Consider the following 15,510-nt stretch of genomic DNA (forward strand, 5'->3'; position numbering starts at 1 on the left):
GAATATTAACAAGGCATAGCGGAGAGGTTACTCTGGAGGCTAAAGAGAGGTGAGGACGATCTGGAGGAGACTGGGGCCACAGATGACCTCATTTACGGCATTCAGCAGAAGACGGCTCCATTCTGGCCGCCCCTCTAAATCTTAAATGTCTGCAGAAGAGCTCAACAGCAGCAAGATGGGGCATGTGAGAAAGAGGCGGTGTCCAGGGCCGCACAGAACACCGGTAACGCTCCATTTTCCCATGGTACTCTGACCTGCCTCTGAAGATTCTCCCTTATCCTCACTGGTGTCCTGAGCCTGTCCGCATCTTCTCCACATCCTCCACCAGGAGGCAGCAGCTGTCAAACTTCCAGTGTCTCCAGTCGAGGCGGCTGATAGGTCCATGGACCTGCTGTGGACTGATGAAGCGACCAGTGAGGGAGAAAAGCTTTGGTGTTGGGGGGGGGGGGGGTGTTCCCACTGAAGCACAAAAGCGCTTTTTTTTTTCCTGGCCATCATGACCGCTGAATATCGCTGAGGAACATGGCTTCACACGTCAGTCCAGCCAAAACAATCTCCAGTGAGGCAGCTTCAACAGCAGAGAAACTACCCTAAAAAGCTTTTTTTTCCTTTTTTTTTTCTTTTTTTACAAAAAACACCTGCAGAGGGTTTTCAACAGAACCCCTTAGTAACTAACTGTCTGAATTTCTTCCAAAATGAAACAGAACCACGCTCCTGAAGAGAGAATACAGCACATGCTGTAGAAGAGATGCTTGTGACCAGTGTGTCTGCAGCCTGTACATTAAAGCAAACAAGCATGTCTACAAATAATATTTTTTCTTTATAAGCAAGTTAGAAAATTTTGGTTGGTATACCACATTCAGTCAGACCCGCTGAGTTAAGAGAGAGAGAAGTATGTATGTTCGTGTGTGTGTGTGTGTGTGTGTGTGTGTATGTGTGTGTGTGTGTGTGTGTGTGTGTACGCATTTGGCTAAGTGTGACAGGGAGACAGGGACTATTTAAACGATAGCAGGGGATGTACTGAGAAATGGGGGGGTTGATTGCTTTTGGGGGGGTCCAGCATCCAGGCATAAGGAGACAGAAGCTCAAGAGAACGGATCTCCCAGCATGCTCTCTGCTCCCTGCTCCCTGGCCGTGTTCCCAACCCCACAGTTCCAGCTGTCCCAGAGAAAGAAACCCTGCCAAAACCCAGAGAGAGAGTAGACCCCCGTCCCTCCCCACAACCCCCTTCTTGTCCCACGTGAGAACAGAGGTCCTCTGCCCCAAGGATGAGCAGATCCACGCGCTCCCTGTGTCCCGGGTGCGAAGGAGTGGTCCTGAGGGGGGACTAGTGCCTCTTCATGGAGGACACCTTCTTCTTCCGCGCCGCCAGCATCTCGTAGAACGGGTCTCTGCTAATGGCCGCCCTGGGGGTGCAGAAGAGGAGAAAGGTTAAAGGTTACACTTCAACTCCATAGTAGGCTGTATGGGATACAGGATCTTCTTAAACTCAATTTCACAGCTTCGAAGACAACTCTGGCCACTCCTGCTTACTGGGTGTGGCCTTTCTAACCTCATAATTTAGTTTTTTGTATTTTTGAATGAATCAAAGTAATGATATCACAATATTTAGCTTCTAACATCTGGAAATAAAGGGAGAGAATTCTGTTTTGCTCAGGTGTGTTATACATTCACTGGTACGCCCATTGGTGAGGGTTGCCGACACACACACACACACACACACACACACACACACACACACACACACTCACTCACTTGATGCTGTTGATCCACTCGTCCTTCTCCTCGGCAGTGGGGGCAGAGATGCGGTAGAAGGTGTGGTTTCCCTCCACCACGCGTCCGTCCGCCTCCGTCTTGCAGGCCTTGATCACCTGGTCCTTGTTATCAGGGATGAAGAGCTCAAAACAGTTCTGCAGGAAAGACAGAGAGAGTGGAGTTCAGACACACTGCACCAGCGAGGCAGACAGAGAGCAAGGTCCACACACACGCACACGCACACACGCACGCACGCACACACACGCACACACACACACACTCACCTACAGACATCCACAAAGGAAGATCTTACTTCTCCACTTTCAGAAGAACAGTGTGAGGAAAAGAATATGTTTAGATCTAACGTAACAGTCCAAGCAGACGGGTGTGTCAAATTTTAATGCAATGGTGAATCTAACAGTAGGGTGAAAACAAAGCAGGCATGTCTGACGCTAATTAGAAAAGGGGTGTGTCCGATCCATTTCTAATGAGTGAGGAAAGGAGAGGGGGTGTGTCTGGTTCCAAGTGATTGGGAGGGTGGGATCTTACCGGTTTCTTGTCCTCCACCTCACGGATACTCAGGTTCTCCAGGGGAATAATCCCTCTGGGCTCCTTATCCTGGAGAGAGAGACAGAGAGACAGAGAGAAAGAAAAATCGGAAGTTTAGGTGAAATCTCACTTCTACACAGTGGTGGGGTTGCCCCAGACAGATTCTGGGATTTGCAGTCCTGTCAGCAGTACTCACGGTGGTGTACTCGAAGTAGTAAAGGCAGTTGTCCGTGAGAATGAACCACCTCCTTTTCCAGGTTTTCACCCGTCCACCTGCAGGAGGGACAGAAAGGCAGGGGGTCAGCAGGGGTCAGAGGTCAGGGGTGAGGGTGGGGAGTGGAGGACAGGGCTGAGCTCAGAGCAGCGGAGGACGGAGAGAGGCAGACAGACAGAGGGACGGACGCGTGGAATGCCGCTGTTCAGGCCTGCTGCTGGAACGGAGTGCGGATTCCCCTTCCCCCCAACACCACACATGTGACCCCCTGCTGTCGTCCCCTGCATCCCCCCCGGCAACCTCTGTGCCTCTGCTACGACTGTACTACAGCGGAACTTACGCTTTTCACTGCAGCTACCCCTGATCCTCAAAACACAGGACCAAATAAGCGACGGCTTCCAGGCGACTGCTGCTCTGATCTCTCTGCAGACCCGGCTACCCTTCCGGAGCAGAGTGGCCACCTGAGATTCTGAGAACCTCGAGTAAGGCGATCATGGCCCCAGCAGCACATAGACGTATATACTCCCAAGTCCTCTGCAGAGGAAACGCCAGTACTGAGCAAACACTCACAGATCCTGCATGCATCCACCTACCTCACTTTATGCAGTCAGCACCTCTTACAATGACAACTTGCTGACTGCCCGCTGTTGTAGACATATGCCACTGACTGTTATGACTGCTATGACCTTGTAGGCTTTACCCTAAATAATTTACCCTCAGCTTTTTTACATCTACACACCTGTCCTGTACTTGCAACAGAACAGCCAGCTGACAAGTAACCCTGACTCCAGGCATGCTCACTACATCACCTCTGCACTCTGACCTCTGACCCCACTCACTTCGCTTCCCTCTGTACAGAAATCCTATCACAGCAGCAGGAGGCGGCTGGTAAAGGGAGGCTCTAGAGGTGGGAGTTGGGTGAGTATTGCTTGAGGAGGGACACCCCTAGATCAGAGTATAAGCTTGTGTGATGCCAACTTCACCTCCACGTATATAACATACTAAGACATGCGCGCACACGCGCACACACACGCACACAGCGACGCATGTCCCTCAGGGAGCAGACTGGCTCCGTGCTGCGTCTCAATTACGTTAGGTGCACACGGGTCACTGTGCAGTTAGTGCATCAGCATTCACCATTAGTACTGCACTCCACTCATTAACACCCTGCCCCCCACAGACCGGAAGAGCTCAACGTGCTTCCAGGTCACAGCTGGGTCACATGGTCCTTTCACACAGGCATAACACACAGCTGCCCAAATCCCTGCCCCTCTGCCCCTACTCTGAGGCAGACTCTGCCCCTGGAGGATTCTGGGAAGTCTGTGCTGCCGTCCTCAGCAGCGACATGGCGGAAGCCCAGAAACCAATGACAGACGGGACGAACAGACACGATGGCGCGCGGGGCAAGGACTGGGAGCTGATTGGTTGATTGGGTTGGAGATGGTTGTTAATAATCACCTCGGTTGTACTCAAGTCAGTCAGCCAGGAAGCGCTTACACAAAATGTCCTGCGGGAGGGACAGATTTCTACGCCAGATGGACAGTCAGGTGTCCCACAGGACATTTCTGTAACAGAGCTGAGGATGCTGGATGGGAGTGGACGCAGGGCGTACGCCAGCACACGGGGGCTCGCCCCCCCCCAACCCCCACCCCACTCCCACAACCCCCCCCCCCAGAAAGCTGCCCTTCCCTCCCCACCTGCCCCACAGCCACTCCACTGAGACCCAGCACCACTGCAGGCAAACTGTCAATCTCCAGTCATTACCAGCACAGACAGGAGCAGAGCTAGTGCCGCTTTGGAACAGGTACAGTATTCCCCTTTCATCCAATCAAAGACAGAGAGAGACCTCTGGAGGAGGGGCCTCCTGGTTAGCCCAGAGGGGAGGCCAATCAGTCAATCACAGCAGGGTGCTCCAGAGTGGCCAATCAAAGGAGGACACAGCAGGAAATAGCCAATTATTCTACTCCAAAAATGAATTCATAGTACAGCCAGGAGAGTGCATTTAGGAGTCACAGTTACAAACTGAGCCAGCTTATTAGCTGTTTACGCTTTTAGTAGTTAGTGTTGAGAAGAAGCACTCAAAAAAGCACAGGGTGAGTGCCTGCGTGTAACCCTGGATATTAAAGGGGAGTTGCTTTTTGGAGCTGTTGACTGTGTCTTTCTAATTTAAGACTGCAGCAATTTTGGGCACGGTTGGTTTCCAAGGGGAATATTGCAGCCTCCAAAACAGAGACCCATGAGATTGAGCACCACAGCAAACAGCGAGAGGACTAACTCTCCACTACAGTGGTCACATGACCCGCGGGCCACACCCACGGGCCACACCCCCCAAGCACCCGGCACCCACAGAGAGAGGCAGCAGCACACTGACAATCCACCAGCTCGGAGGGAACAAAAAAAAAAAAAACAAAAGGACCAAACGATCAAACAAATAAAACGAACAAACGGACAGAAAACTAGATTAATCAACTGAGGCACAAACCAAACAAACTTAAGAGAGCAAGTCGTTTGCAACTGAAACAAAAAAAACAAGAAAATAAAGCACAGCGGAACACCAGAAGCACCCAGAGCAGAGCAGTCAGCTCGTGACGAGGAGCAGGTGTACATACCTCCTGGGGAAAGACAACAGCCAAAATCATGGAAACAAACGAACAGACAAACAAACGAGGAAGAAAAGGAAAAAAAAATAAATTAAAACGATAAGTAATCACACCGTACCGCTCATTGGAACAGGAGGAGAAGTGTGGCGCAATGCTATACAAAGTCGGCAGTTACCGCTTTCAATTCACTATTGATCTCAGTGCTGAAAATGTTAGTGTGCCACATTAAGCCAAGATACAAAAACCCCCACCGTGGCATGTACTTTTAAAACTGGCCAGCAGGGGGAGTGCAGACCCAGAGAACTGGGTCCCTTTTTCACCCACGATGTACTGCTTGCAGCTTTCACTGCAGTTTCAGACAAGCTAGGGTCTAATTTTTTTCTAGGCGGACCTGCCAACCCTGATAGTGCCACACAGCATTGCACCATACTTCCTTACTGAGAGATGGGCCAATCGTAGCCCCGGGAGACAGCAGTCCTGGAGGTTTCCATTGGCTTCCATTTACCCGAGCACCTGGGCACCTTGCTCAGCTGAATGGTGCACTGGTTGAACCAATTTATCTCACTCTTTCCAGGTGGAAGGGCATTGGAGCTTCAAGCTTCAAGGAGAGCATGAAAACCTGTCCAGGACTGCTGCCTTCCGGGACCGGGAGACAGAGGTCCCGGGGCCCTGATTACTGTGAGGATTCTCCAGCGGTGCAGTGCTTTCATCTGTGACCATGGTCATTACAGTGCATCCCTGTGTGTGCAAACAGAAAGAGTGTATCACTGTCTGCACACCGAGAGAGCAGTGTGTCTGGATGCAGACCGTCCAGCACACGGCACCGCTGGAGAATGCCCGAGTGTTTCCCTTCAGAGGGAGTACAGGATTCGCCCTGATGATCAGCTCATCCAGTGATTCCAGGATTCAGTTACACTTCAAGCCACCTCCTCGATTTCTGAGCGAAAAAAAAACCTTTCATTCATCAGCCTGTGACAAATGTCCTCTGCGCTGAAACACATCATTGGCTGGACTGCGGAATTCTGACACAGAACCCTGTCTAAAACTCCGACATGGAACTCTGGCATGGAACTCTGGCATGGAAGCTTGGCACAAAACCTTGACATAGAACTTTGTGATGGAACCCTGACACAGAACCCAGGAAAATCAGAGATTTTATCACAGTAGGATACTAAGCACCTGTAGATATGTGTTTGTGTATTAATCTTCAGAAGAGCAGAATTGTTCTTTATTAGCCTATAGTTCTAACAGTAGCCATCAAATCATATCAGTATGACCTTTGATTTCTACCCTTTTTAAAAATTATCAGGCAAAACAAAGTAGGAGGCTAGAGCTGGTATTTATCTAGGATTTCACTTTAAATGCAGTGAGACAGTAAAGTACATGGCCATATAGGGTCTTGATGCAAGTGCTGGAGTGTCTGCAGATATGCCTGCTGTAAAATATTAATGTGTCTCTACATGTGCCTGTCTGATCTCCAGACCACATCTATAATGCATCGACTGAGTGCTGCTTTTTTCAGATGCCTGTACTCATGTATGTACTCAGACACACATACACACAAATGCCTACACATTCTCTCTCACACACCCAGCCCCACACACACACACACACACACACACACACACACACACACACACACACACACACACACCCACACCCACATCCACATCCACACAAACACACACACACAGTCAATGAGGAACGACTAGTGACTGTCAGACACACCACTCTAGTATCTGTACTAATCACAGCAACAGCAGCAGTAACACAATGAGCATCATGATGATGGTGATGGTGATGATGATGATGATGATGATGATTAAGACGAAGCTTCAGGAGGGGTGGGATCATTCTCTGATTGACGTTGAGGATCGCAGCAGTCCCACAGTCCTGGTCCTCTTTCCACTCACCCAGTTTGAGGAGCCAGCCCTCACGGTCAGGGTTGAAGAATGTGTGTGTGAGGTCGTTCCCGTCATCCTCTGGGATCTTGAAAGGTTCGTTCTTGATGCTCTCATACAGATTCTGCAGCAACAGAGGAGAGACACACAGAGAGATCAGCACAGAGACACACAGAGAGATCAGCACAAAGACACAGAGATCAACACAAAGACACAGAGAGAAATCAGCACAGAGACACACAGAGATCAGCACAGAGACACAGAGAGAGAAATCAGCACAGAGACACAGAGAGAGATCAGCACACAGACACACAGAGAGATCAGCACAAAGACACAGAGAGAGATCAGAACACAGAGAGATCAGCACAGACACACACAGAGAGATCAGCACAGAGACACAGAGAGATCAGCACAAAGACACAGAAATCAGCACAGAGACACAGAGAGAGATCAGCACAGAGACACACAGAGAGATCAGCACAGAGACACACAGAGATCAGCACAGAGGAGAGACACACAGGGAGATGAGCAGAGAGGAGAGACACACAGAGAGATGAGCAGAGAGGTGCTGAAAGAGCTGGCACTGACCCTCAGGAGCTCCTCGGGCAGGTCTCCCCCGTCGTTGATGCCGCGGTTCATGGAGATGAAGCGCTCCACAGTGGGCTTGTCCTTCACATTGGGGTTGTGCAGGCTGGTGTTCAGCATGATGATGGCGAAGGACAGGATGTAGCAGGTATCTGCAGGAACACCGGGCAGGGAACAATCAAAGCATGCAGAAACAGGCGCTGGGCAGATGGAGTGAGTGAGTGAGTGAGTCGGTCAGTCAGTGAGAGTGTCAGGGAATGAGTGAGTGAGTGAGTGAGTGAGTGAGTGAGTGAGTCGGTCAGTCAGTGAGAGTGTCAGGGAATGAGTGAGTGAGTGAGTGTCAGGGAATGAGTGTGTGAGTGAGTGAGTGAGTGGGTGAGTCAGTGAGAGTGTCAGGGAATGACTGAGTGAGAGGGTGACTGAGTGAGTGATGAAATCATCAGAGAGCTGCCGACACTGCATCCCTTCATGACACATGTCCGGATCAGCAGAGAGCTCATCAATAATTCAGGCCTGCCCACGGGCCGACCAGGCACAGCCTTTAAAGCCCTGTCCCAGCTCGGCAGGACCCATGCTCACATGCACACACACACACACCTGTGGACTGGAAGACTTCGTTGTTACACTGGCAGTAGCGCTGGGCAAAGGCCTCCATCATGCGGTCAATCTTCTGCGCCTCCCCCGGCAACCGAAAACTCCACAGGAACTGCCTGTGTGGGCGGGAACACAAACCAGCCAATGATTAGCTGAGCCACTGAGACGATGGCATCACAAAGCGGGTTTTCAGAAAACATTGCAGGGCCGGTTTCTGGGATCAGCGTTTCCGCGGTGACGACTGACCTGAGGGCCTGCACCAGGTTCAGGTCTGTGAACTCATGAAGCTCCACAAAGGCGTGCAGAACCTTGATGTTGAATTCGTCTCTGCAACAGATGAACAAGAACATCAGTGACGTTACACTAAGGGTGTGGGGTAAAGAGAGAGAAAATATGCTCTCTATTAATTCATTTTTTCTCAATAGCATTACATCATTCTTGACCTACATGCCCTCTCAGCCAGAGATACCCCCCATGGGATTGTGGGATAGCCCTTGGGGTTGTCTCACCGCTGAACAGGGTTACACCCAGCTGTGCCTGTGACCAATAATCTGAGAGATAGAGTAAGAGGTGCCATGCCCGAGAGCTCCTCATTTCCCAATTCAGAACAGCACTGAGTAGACCCCACCCCCCATATCTCCACACCCCACTCCCCATATCTCCACAACCCCCCCCCCCATATCTCCACAACCCCCACCCCCCCCCCCCCGCCCCCCCATTACGGCTGCAATACGGTGAGGAACTATGGAAGGAAGCCAGCAGCGGTCAAGTGAAGAACAGCACAGTTATCCCGTTCATCGCATATTCATACGATTTACAGAAATGACTCAAACAGAGGTAAAATATTCCAGCTGCCCATCTCCTAGTGTCCTGTTCGGATAGAAAATCATGTCATTGGTGCCATGTCATCCCCATGACTTGGATACACTTATGTTCTATTGTGCTGGAAGTCACTCTGGATAAGAGCGTCTACTAAACAAATGTAATGTAATGTATGACTTGCTTATAGGTCTCCCTTTGGCTCTTTAGGATAATTAAGCTAGTATGTCTTTGCTGGTGCTGTTTTGATACTTGTTTCCACTGGTGCTGTTTTCACACTCTTTCCACCTTAATACGCTGTGATTGCAGCTGCTCTCTCTCTCTGTTACTATTGTCCTTAATGCATCATTTATTTAACACATCACGTTACATGTGTCATATTAGACTTTTAGATGACACACATTAAATGTGTCCCTCTGGGTGAGAGCATCGGCCAAATAAAGACAAATGAAGACATACATAAATGAGGAAATAAGCGATCTGTCAGACTGCAGCCCATGAACCATGACATCATCTCTTTCCACAGACAGGCAGGCAGTGACCAATCACAGTCTCCAGCCGCCAGTGCTGAGCTCACAGGCTCCTCCTGTGTTTCCTGGGAAGGCCACACCCCTACCCACCCCCACCCCCCAAGGGGTGTAGCCCACAGCGTTTCCTGGCCTGCGAGAGACAGAAACTTTGGCGGAGGAGTGAGTGGGCGTCGGCCACACGCGCAAACCGCGGGTCAGATTACCATCGCAGCCGGGCAAACACACGCTTCCCCGGCCGGTGGGCACTGTGAGGTAGTGGGGGGAGTGGGGGGTGCCCTGAATCCTGAGATCCACAGGTCTGGGATCAGACTGAAGGGCGTTTCCCGCACCAGTGGGGGCTCGGAGGCTAGAACTAAACAAATTCTCTCATAGCAGGGGAGGGGGGGGCGCCCTGAATCCTGAGATTCCCCCCCCCCATCATCAGTGAGAGGGGAGCTCAGTGTCCCTGTGTCTCTCTGACGCAGAAATGTACTGGGACACTACAGACTGAACTCTGGAGTGTAACAGGCTGGCCCACAGGAAGCCGGCCTGGGACCACCCTGCTTACAGAAATACAACCCTCCTTCAGGATATGACACTACTCAACTCAACTATACACACTCAACTACTGACAAACTCTGCAATGAAAGGCACAAATCAACACCAGCTTCTCTCACAGTACACAAACTCTGCTTATAAATCAGATCAATGCCCTGATGACACAAGCACCAATGTGCATACACATAAGCACACACCAAGAGGCCTGTCTTCACATTCACAGGCACATACACACAGGCACATATAGACACACACACACACACACACACACACACACAGCCAAGCAAATCTCAGGTTCTGACCTCTCTCCCAGGTAGTCCCCGATGGCTGTCTTGTTAAGCCCCTCCCCCTTGTAGAGGAACTGGGCGATGTCCTCACAGGTGTTCTTCAGCAGGTCGTTCTCAATCAGGAACTGGATCCCCTGAGACCAGCAACACACAGCTGTTAGAGCCACGCCATTAACCAATCAGCATATACAACCACAAGCAGTGACCAATCAACACACAAACTCACTAGCCAATCAGCACATGCAACCACATCCAGTGGCCAATCAGCATACACAACCACATTTAGTGACCAATCAGCACACACAAACACACCCAGTCACCAATCAGCACATACATACAACCACAATCAGAGAGAGAGACCAATTACTACTCCAAATCATTACTGACACTTACAAACAAAGTAGCACAGACCGGCCACGACAGTAGTCCATTCCCAATCATAAGCATCACAGCCGCTCCACCACAACGGCCAGAAACATCGATCTGTCCCTGCAGCTCTCACGCTCACCCTGTCAGCAGCTCCTGGCTGAAACTCACCTTTTTGGGGTCCATGTTGAATTTCTTCCGGCCCATGGCCACCTGTTTGTTCCTCTGCATGTTTTTCCTGGAAAACGGAGCCACAGAGCCGTTTCACCATCACTTTCACAGTGCATTTCACCATCACAGAACACTGAGACTACCGTCACTGTGCCATCTGATAAGGAATAAAACCTGCCGCACAGTGGTAGTGGTCTTATCTGTCACACACACACTCACATGGCTGTAATCGTGTATTATGAGTGAATATGAGGTCGCTCTGGTCCTAAATCCACACTAAGCTTCTCCACAGAGCTGCTCTGCTCGCTCCAGTTACGGGACCTTCAGGAAGTGATGTAATGAACGGGAAAGGTGACACAGAAACAGAGCGCAGGACTGTCACCGGGAGGCAGCAGGGTCCCGCCCAGGCGTCCCGGCCCCGGCGAACAGCCAGCGAGACACGCGGACAGCACAGAAGGTCAGTGGTGGGTCAGGGTGCGTGCTACGCACCTGGGTAACGGTAATCATGGCAGTCTCAGTCAGGTGACACAGGCCAATCCACTGTACTTTTATTATTTTTATTATTACATAATCATTTAGTACGTGCTCTTATCCAGAGCGACTAACATTGGTTACAGTTAAGCACCTTACCCGAAGGTACAGCAGCAGTGCCCTAGCAGGGAATTGAACCGGCAACCTGCCGGTTATGAGTCCTGCTCCTTAACCACTACGCTACACTGCCGCCCTGTACTGCTGCTGTCATGGCGGAGCAGCACAGAGCTCCCTTACATAGCTGGAATCACAAAGGGCTCATGGGCGTGGACCGTTTCCTCAATGACAGCACAATGGGGTGAGGCACACTCTTTTACCGTCACCATGGTGACATCACCACCCCCCCGAGCCAGGGAGGAGATCATCATGGGATTGTGGGATCCCGATCATCTGAACATCTCAAGCTCACGCATACACAGACACACACGCGCACACACACATGCACGGGAACGCACGCACACACACACACACACACACGCGCGCACGCACACACACAGACAGCTGACTGATGGTAATTACTAATCTACCTGCACGTCGGTAACTGGAATGGGAAACACTGATCGCACCTCACGGATTTCTACAGGTAAACGCTTCCAAAGAACAGGGAGGGTGAAGGAGAGGTGGGACGCTGCATGGTGTACTCCCCGTCTCCAGCCGGCAGCCCCCCCCCCCTTCCTCACAGGACCCTTGGCTTGTCTGTTCCTCCAAGACAGCCCTGAATTATTCACCCAGACCCCCCTCTCCCCCCCCATTATGCGGGAGGCTGATAAAACATTTAAAGAGCCTCTCTGAGGACGATGGGAAGAACGTCCTTGGGGAAATGGATGTATGCTAGACATCACTGCCTAATGGGGTTATTCACTAAATTACCGGCTTATTCCAAATGCAGGGCTTTCTCACCGCTTCAGCTGGGCAGGCATTAGTCAAACCCCTGTACAGGTGCGTAATCCACCCTCCACCCCCCCCCCGCCCCAGCGCAAAGACGGCAGAAATCAAATATAAAGATAAGTTAACCAAGAGCACTCAACCCCAGCTCTCCTGCCAGTTCTGTCTGTCACACAACATACCTACACAAACCTTACACACACACACACACTCACCTCTCCTCTGTGGAGCCCAAGTTCTCGATCTCATTAGTCACCTCTGCTATCTCATCCTTCAGGCGCTGTTGGGGGGTTGGGGGGGAGAGACACACAGAAATGATGCACTTTATTTCCTCATGTGTCATTGAACATCATTAGGCATCATTAGCTCATCTCCGCCCTCTGTGTGGTAATCACTCACAGACGGCCGCTCACGTACACACACCTACAGCCGCACACAGTTAAAGGCAGACAAAGGCAGACAAACCGACAGAGGGGGACCAAGAGAGGAAGGCAGAGAAAGACAGCGATGGACAGAAACACAAGGACAGACAGGCAGACAGAGACAGACAACAAGAGACACAAACATAGACAGATAAGGAAAACAGACAGGCAGACAGGCAGAGACAGGTAAAAAGGCAGACAGACAGGCAAAGACAGGTAAATACATAGACAAGTAAGCAGACAGACAGGTAAGCAGACAGACAGTGACAGGTAAACAGCCGAGGAGCTGAGAAGAGGGGCTGGTTGAAAGAGGAGGGCTGTGTCTGCCTGTGAAGGTCAGCACTGCTACAGTGCAAAGAATCACAGCAGCCCAGCTCTGTGCTGGCCTGACAATAACAAGGAAGATCTAATAAGGCAGGCTGTGTGCGGTGAATGCCTCCCTTATCTCCACTCTTAGTTTTCTTTTTAAATCACATTAGCAAGACCAACACTGGCAGAGTGACCTCAGGGCTCACAGTGTGAGGAAAGGACAAACGGACTGCGAGGAGGAAGGTCACAGAAGGACACCTGATCACCTGACACCTGTGCACCTGTTCAGGGTGCCCTCAGACTTCCCCAGCACCAGCGGGGCATGAAGGTGTCACCTAGAGTGCGGATACTTTTTTTTATCTAACCAGATCACAAATTTCATAACTGCAAAAATGGAGCACTGCTTTGAATTCATTTCTGAAAGTTAAGGACTTAAGGCAAAGCAGTTTCACCCCATCAGTCTCCTGGCACTGAGTCCACAAGGGACGGTCATTGTTTCTGTGGGGAACGGGCGAATTTAGAGCAGATGGGGCTTTCTGCATACACATCCCATACTGCACAGACCTTCATGGTACTGATGGCATCCCATAATTCACTATGAACCACATACTTAACCCATCCTATAGCACATACCACAATACAGAGCATTGTGTTTCGATGTGTACAGGGGACTAGGTGAAAAAAAGTGATTAGGGAGGAACGTGGTGACTGAGAAAAGACAGAGAGAGAGAGAGCAAGAGAGACAGAGAGAGAAGGGGGGCAGAGAGAGCTTTAGAGAGGTATGGCATGCCATGCCAAATTTGAAAACTGAAGATACAGACAGGCAAAGGAACACCACAGGACAGGAGTGTAAACTCCACTGAGCGAGCGCAACGCCATGCTGAGATGTAAACCCAGGTCGGGCCGATGTAGCGAGGCACCCACATACTGCATTGATCCAGCTCACTCAGCGCTAAGTGCTACAGCTGCGAGGCTTACCCAACCTCCCGGGTACTCAGCCATAAATCTGGGGCTGTGGACACGACAGCATGAAAACACACACACACACCCACACACACACACACACAACACCACAAACACACACTCATACCCACATTACATACAAATACAACACCATAAACACACACTGACACCCACACACACACACACACACACACAACACCATAGACACTCTCTCACACACACACACATATGCTCTCATAAACATACGCGTACAAACTGAACAGGGAGAGAATGCCGGCCAGTCAAGGTATTTCCTTCAGGTCAGAGGTCATGCTCTTCCTTCAGGGTAAGCTGATGGTATCCCAGGTTAAACCCCTTTCCTCCATCTTGTTTTGCTAGCTGCTGAAACGCAAGGCGTTCTGGGCCTCATCTGCTCAGCACACTACCGGGACCTCATGCCCTCCCCTCTCACCCAAAAAGACAGCAGAGTGTTTTCCAGCCCTGAGGCTATCACATCAAATTCCTCACATAGTTGCCTCTGCCAAGCAAAGAACGGCCAGGAGGAGGCGCTGATGAGCTAGCAGGAGGAGGACAGGGGGCGCCGATGAGCATGTAGGGGTCGTGGAGGTGAGCTTTGTGGGGAAGAGGGTCAGGTCACACCTGCTGCTCTCAAACACGTGCCTTTGGATAACACCCGCTGGGGGACAGAGGGGGCAGGGTTGGGCAGCGATCTGTACCCCCCTGTAGCCCCCACCCCCGCTGAATGAGGCAGGAGGGTGTTTTGGGGGGGGGGTTGAGTCCCGGGGGCCCAGCGCAGGAGCGGAGCTTAATCACAGAGGAATGCTGAAGGAATGTGCCCTCGAAAGGCCGTCGGTGAGACGGCCCATCTGTGGCCTGATTGGCTAATCCAATCTGCCTAATTACCGTGGCGACCGCGCCGATTCAATTATGAGTGTCAGCAAGAGTGCCATGGCCGTACTCGCCAGAGCGATCACGCCGACCCTCAAACCCCCTCCATCTCAAACCGGCCCGCTGGTCAACACTGCTGTAACCTCACATGATCACTATCGGGAATTCTTTCTGCATTTTTTCTATTTTTGAAACAAAACACTACAAAACAGACCCACAGAAGTGCAAAGCTTCTTGAACCCCATAATGGCTGAAGCTGCAAAGTGCTGCAAATCACTGACATGTTTGGATCAGCAGACTTCAGACTCGGACAAAGAATGACAGGATGATTGGTTTAAACCAGCAAGTCGCTTGTCACGTACGACAGCTCCGCCCGTATCAGGGTCCCTGAGGCAGAGGGGTGGCTCAGCTTTGCTACTTAGCCTTGAAATCGCCCGTGGAGGTCCATCTGTAATGTTACGGCGACATGACCGCACCGCAGACAGTCAGAGCTTTTCAGAGGACAGCGTTGCTGTGCATAACTGTGACGTCCTATTCCCATCATAATGCAGCTGTGCGTTTCCTCTCAGTCAGGAGAGCAGGGGTACAGCAACGCCCCACGTCC

General features: G+C 51.0%; 1 protein-coding gene across 2 annotated transcripts in view; it reads right to left on the minus strand.

The window, feature by feature from the left end:
• Nucleotides 1–442: 442 nt before the first annotated feature.
• LOC118794895 (cytohesin-1-like) overlaps nt 443–15,510 on the minus strand; it is a 53,221-nt gene continuing 38,153 nt past the window's right edge. Inside the window, exons 3-13 of one of the 2 annotated variants that reach the window (XM_036553185.1) lie at nt 12,540–12,604; nt 10,909–10,975; nt 10,387–10,505; nt 8,445–8,525; nt 8,202–8,314; nt 7,608–7,756; nt 7,031–7,143; nt 2,501–2,579; nt 2,305–2,373; nt 1,756–1,910; nt 443–1,406 (exon numbers count right to left, since the gene is read on the minus strand). In XM_036553185.1, coding sequence (XP_036409078.1) covers nt 1,328–1,406; nt 1,756–1,910; nt 2,305–2,373; nt 2,501–2,579; nt 7,031–7,143; nt 7,608–7,756; nt 8,202–8,314; nt 8,445–8,525; nt 10,387–10,505; nt 10,909–10,975; nt 12,540–12,604 — 1,089 coding nt within the window. In that variant the 3' untranslated portion in view covers nt 443–1,327. The remainder of the gene's footprint in view (nt 1,407–1,755; nt 1,911–2,304; nt 2,374–2,500; nt 2,580–7,030; nt 7,144–7,607; nt 7,757–8,201; nt 8,315–8,444; nt 8,526–10,386; nt 10,506–10,908; nt 10,976–12,539; nt 12,605–15,510) is intronic. The other variant, XM_036553184.1, reaches the window with a different exon arrangement.

The sequence above is a fragment of the Megalops cyprinoides genome, chromosome 19 (assembly GCF_013368585.1).
Source record: "Megalops cyprinoides isolate fMegCyp1 chromosome 19, fMegCyp1.pri, whole genome shotgun sequence".
Classification (NCBI taxonomy): domain Eukaryota; kingdom Metazoa; phylum Chordata; class Actinopteri; order Elopiformes; family Megalopidae; genus Megalops; species Megalops cyprinoides.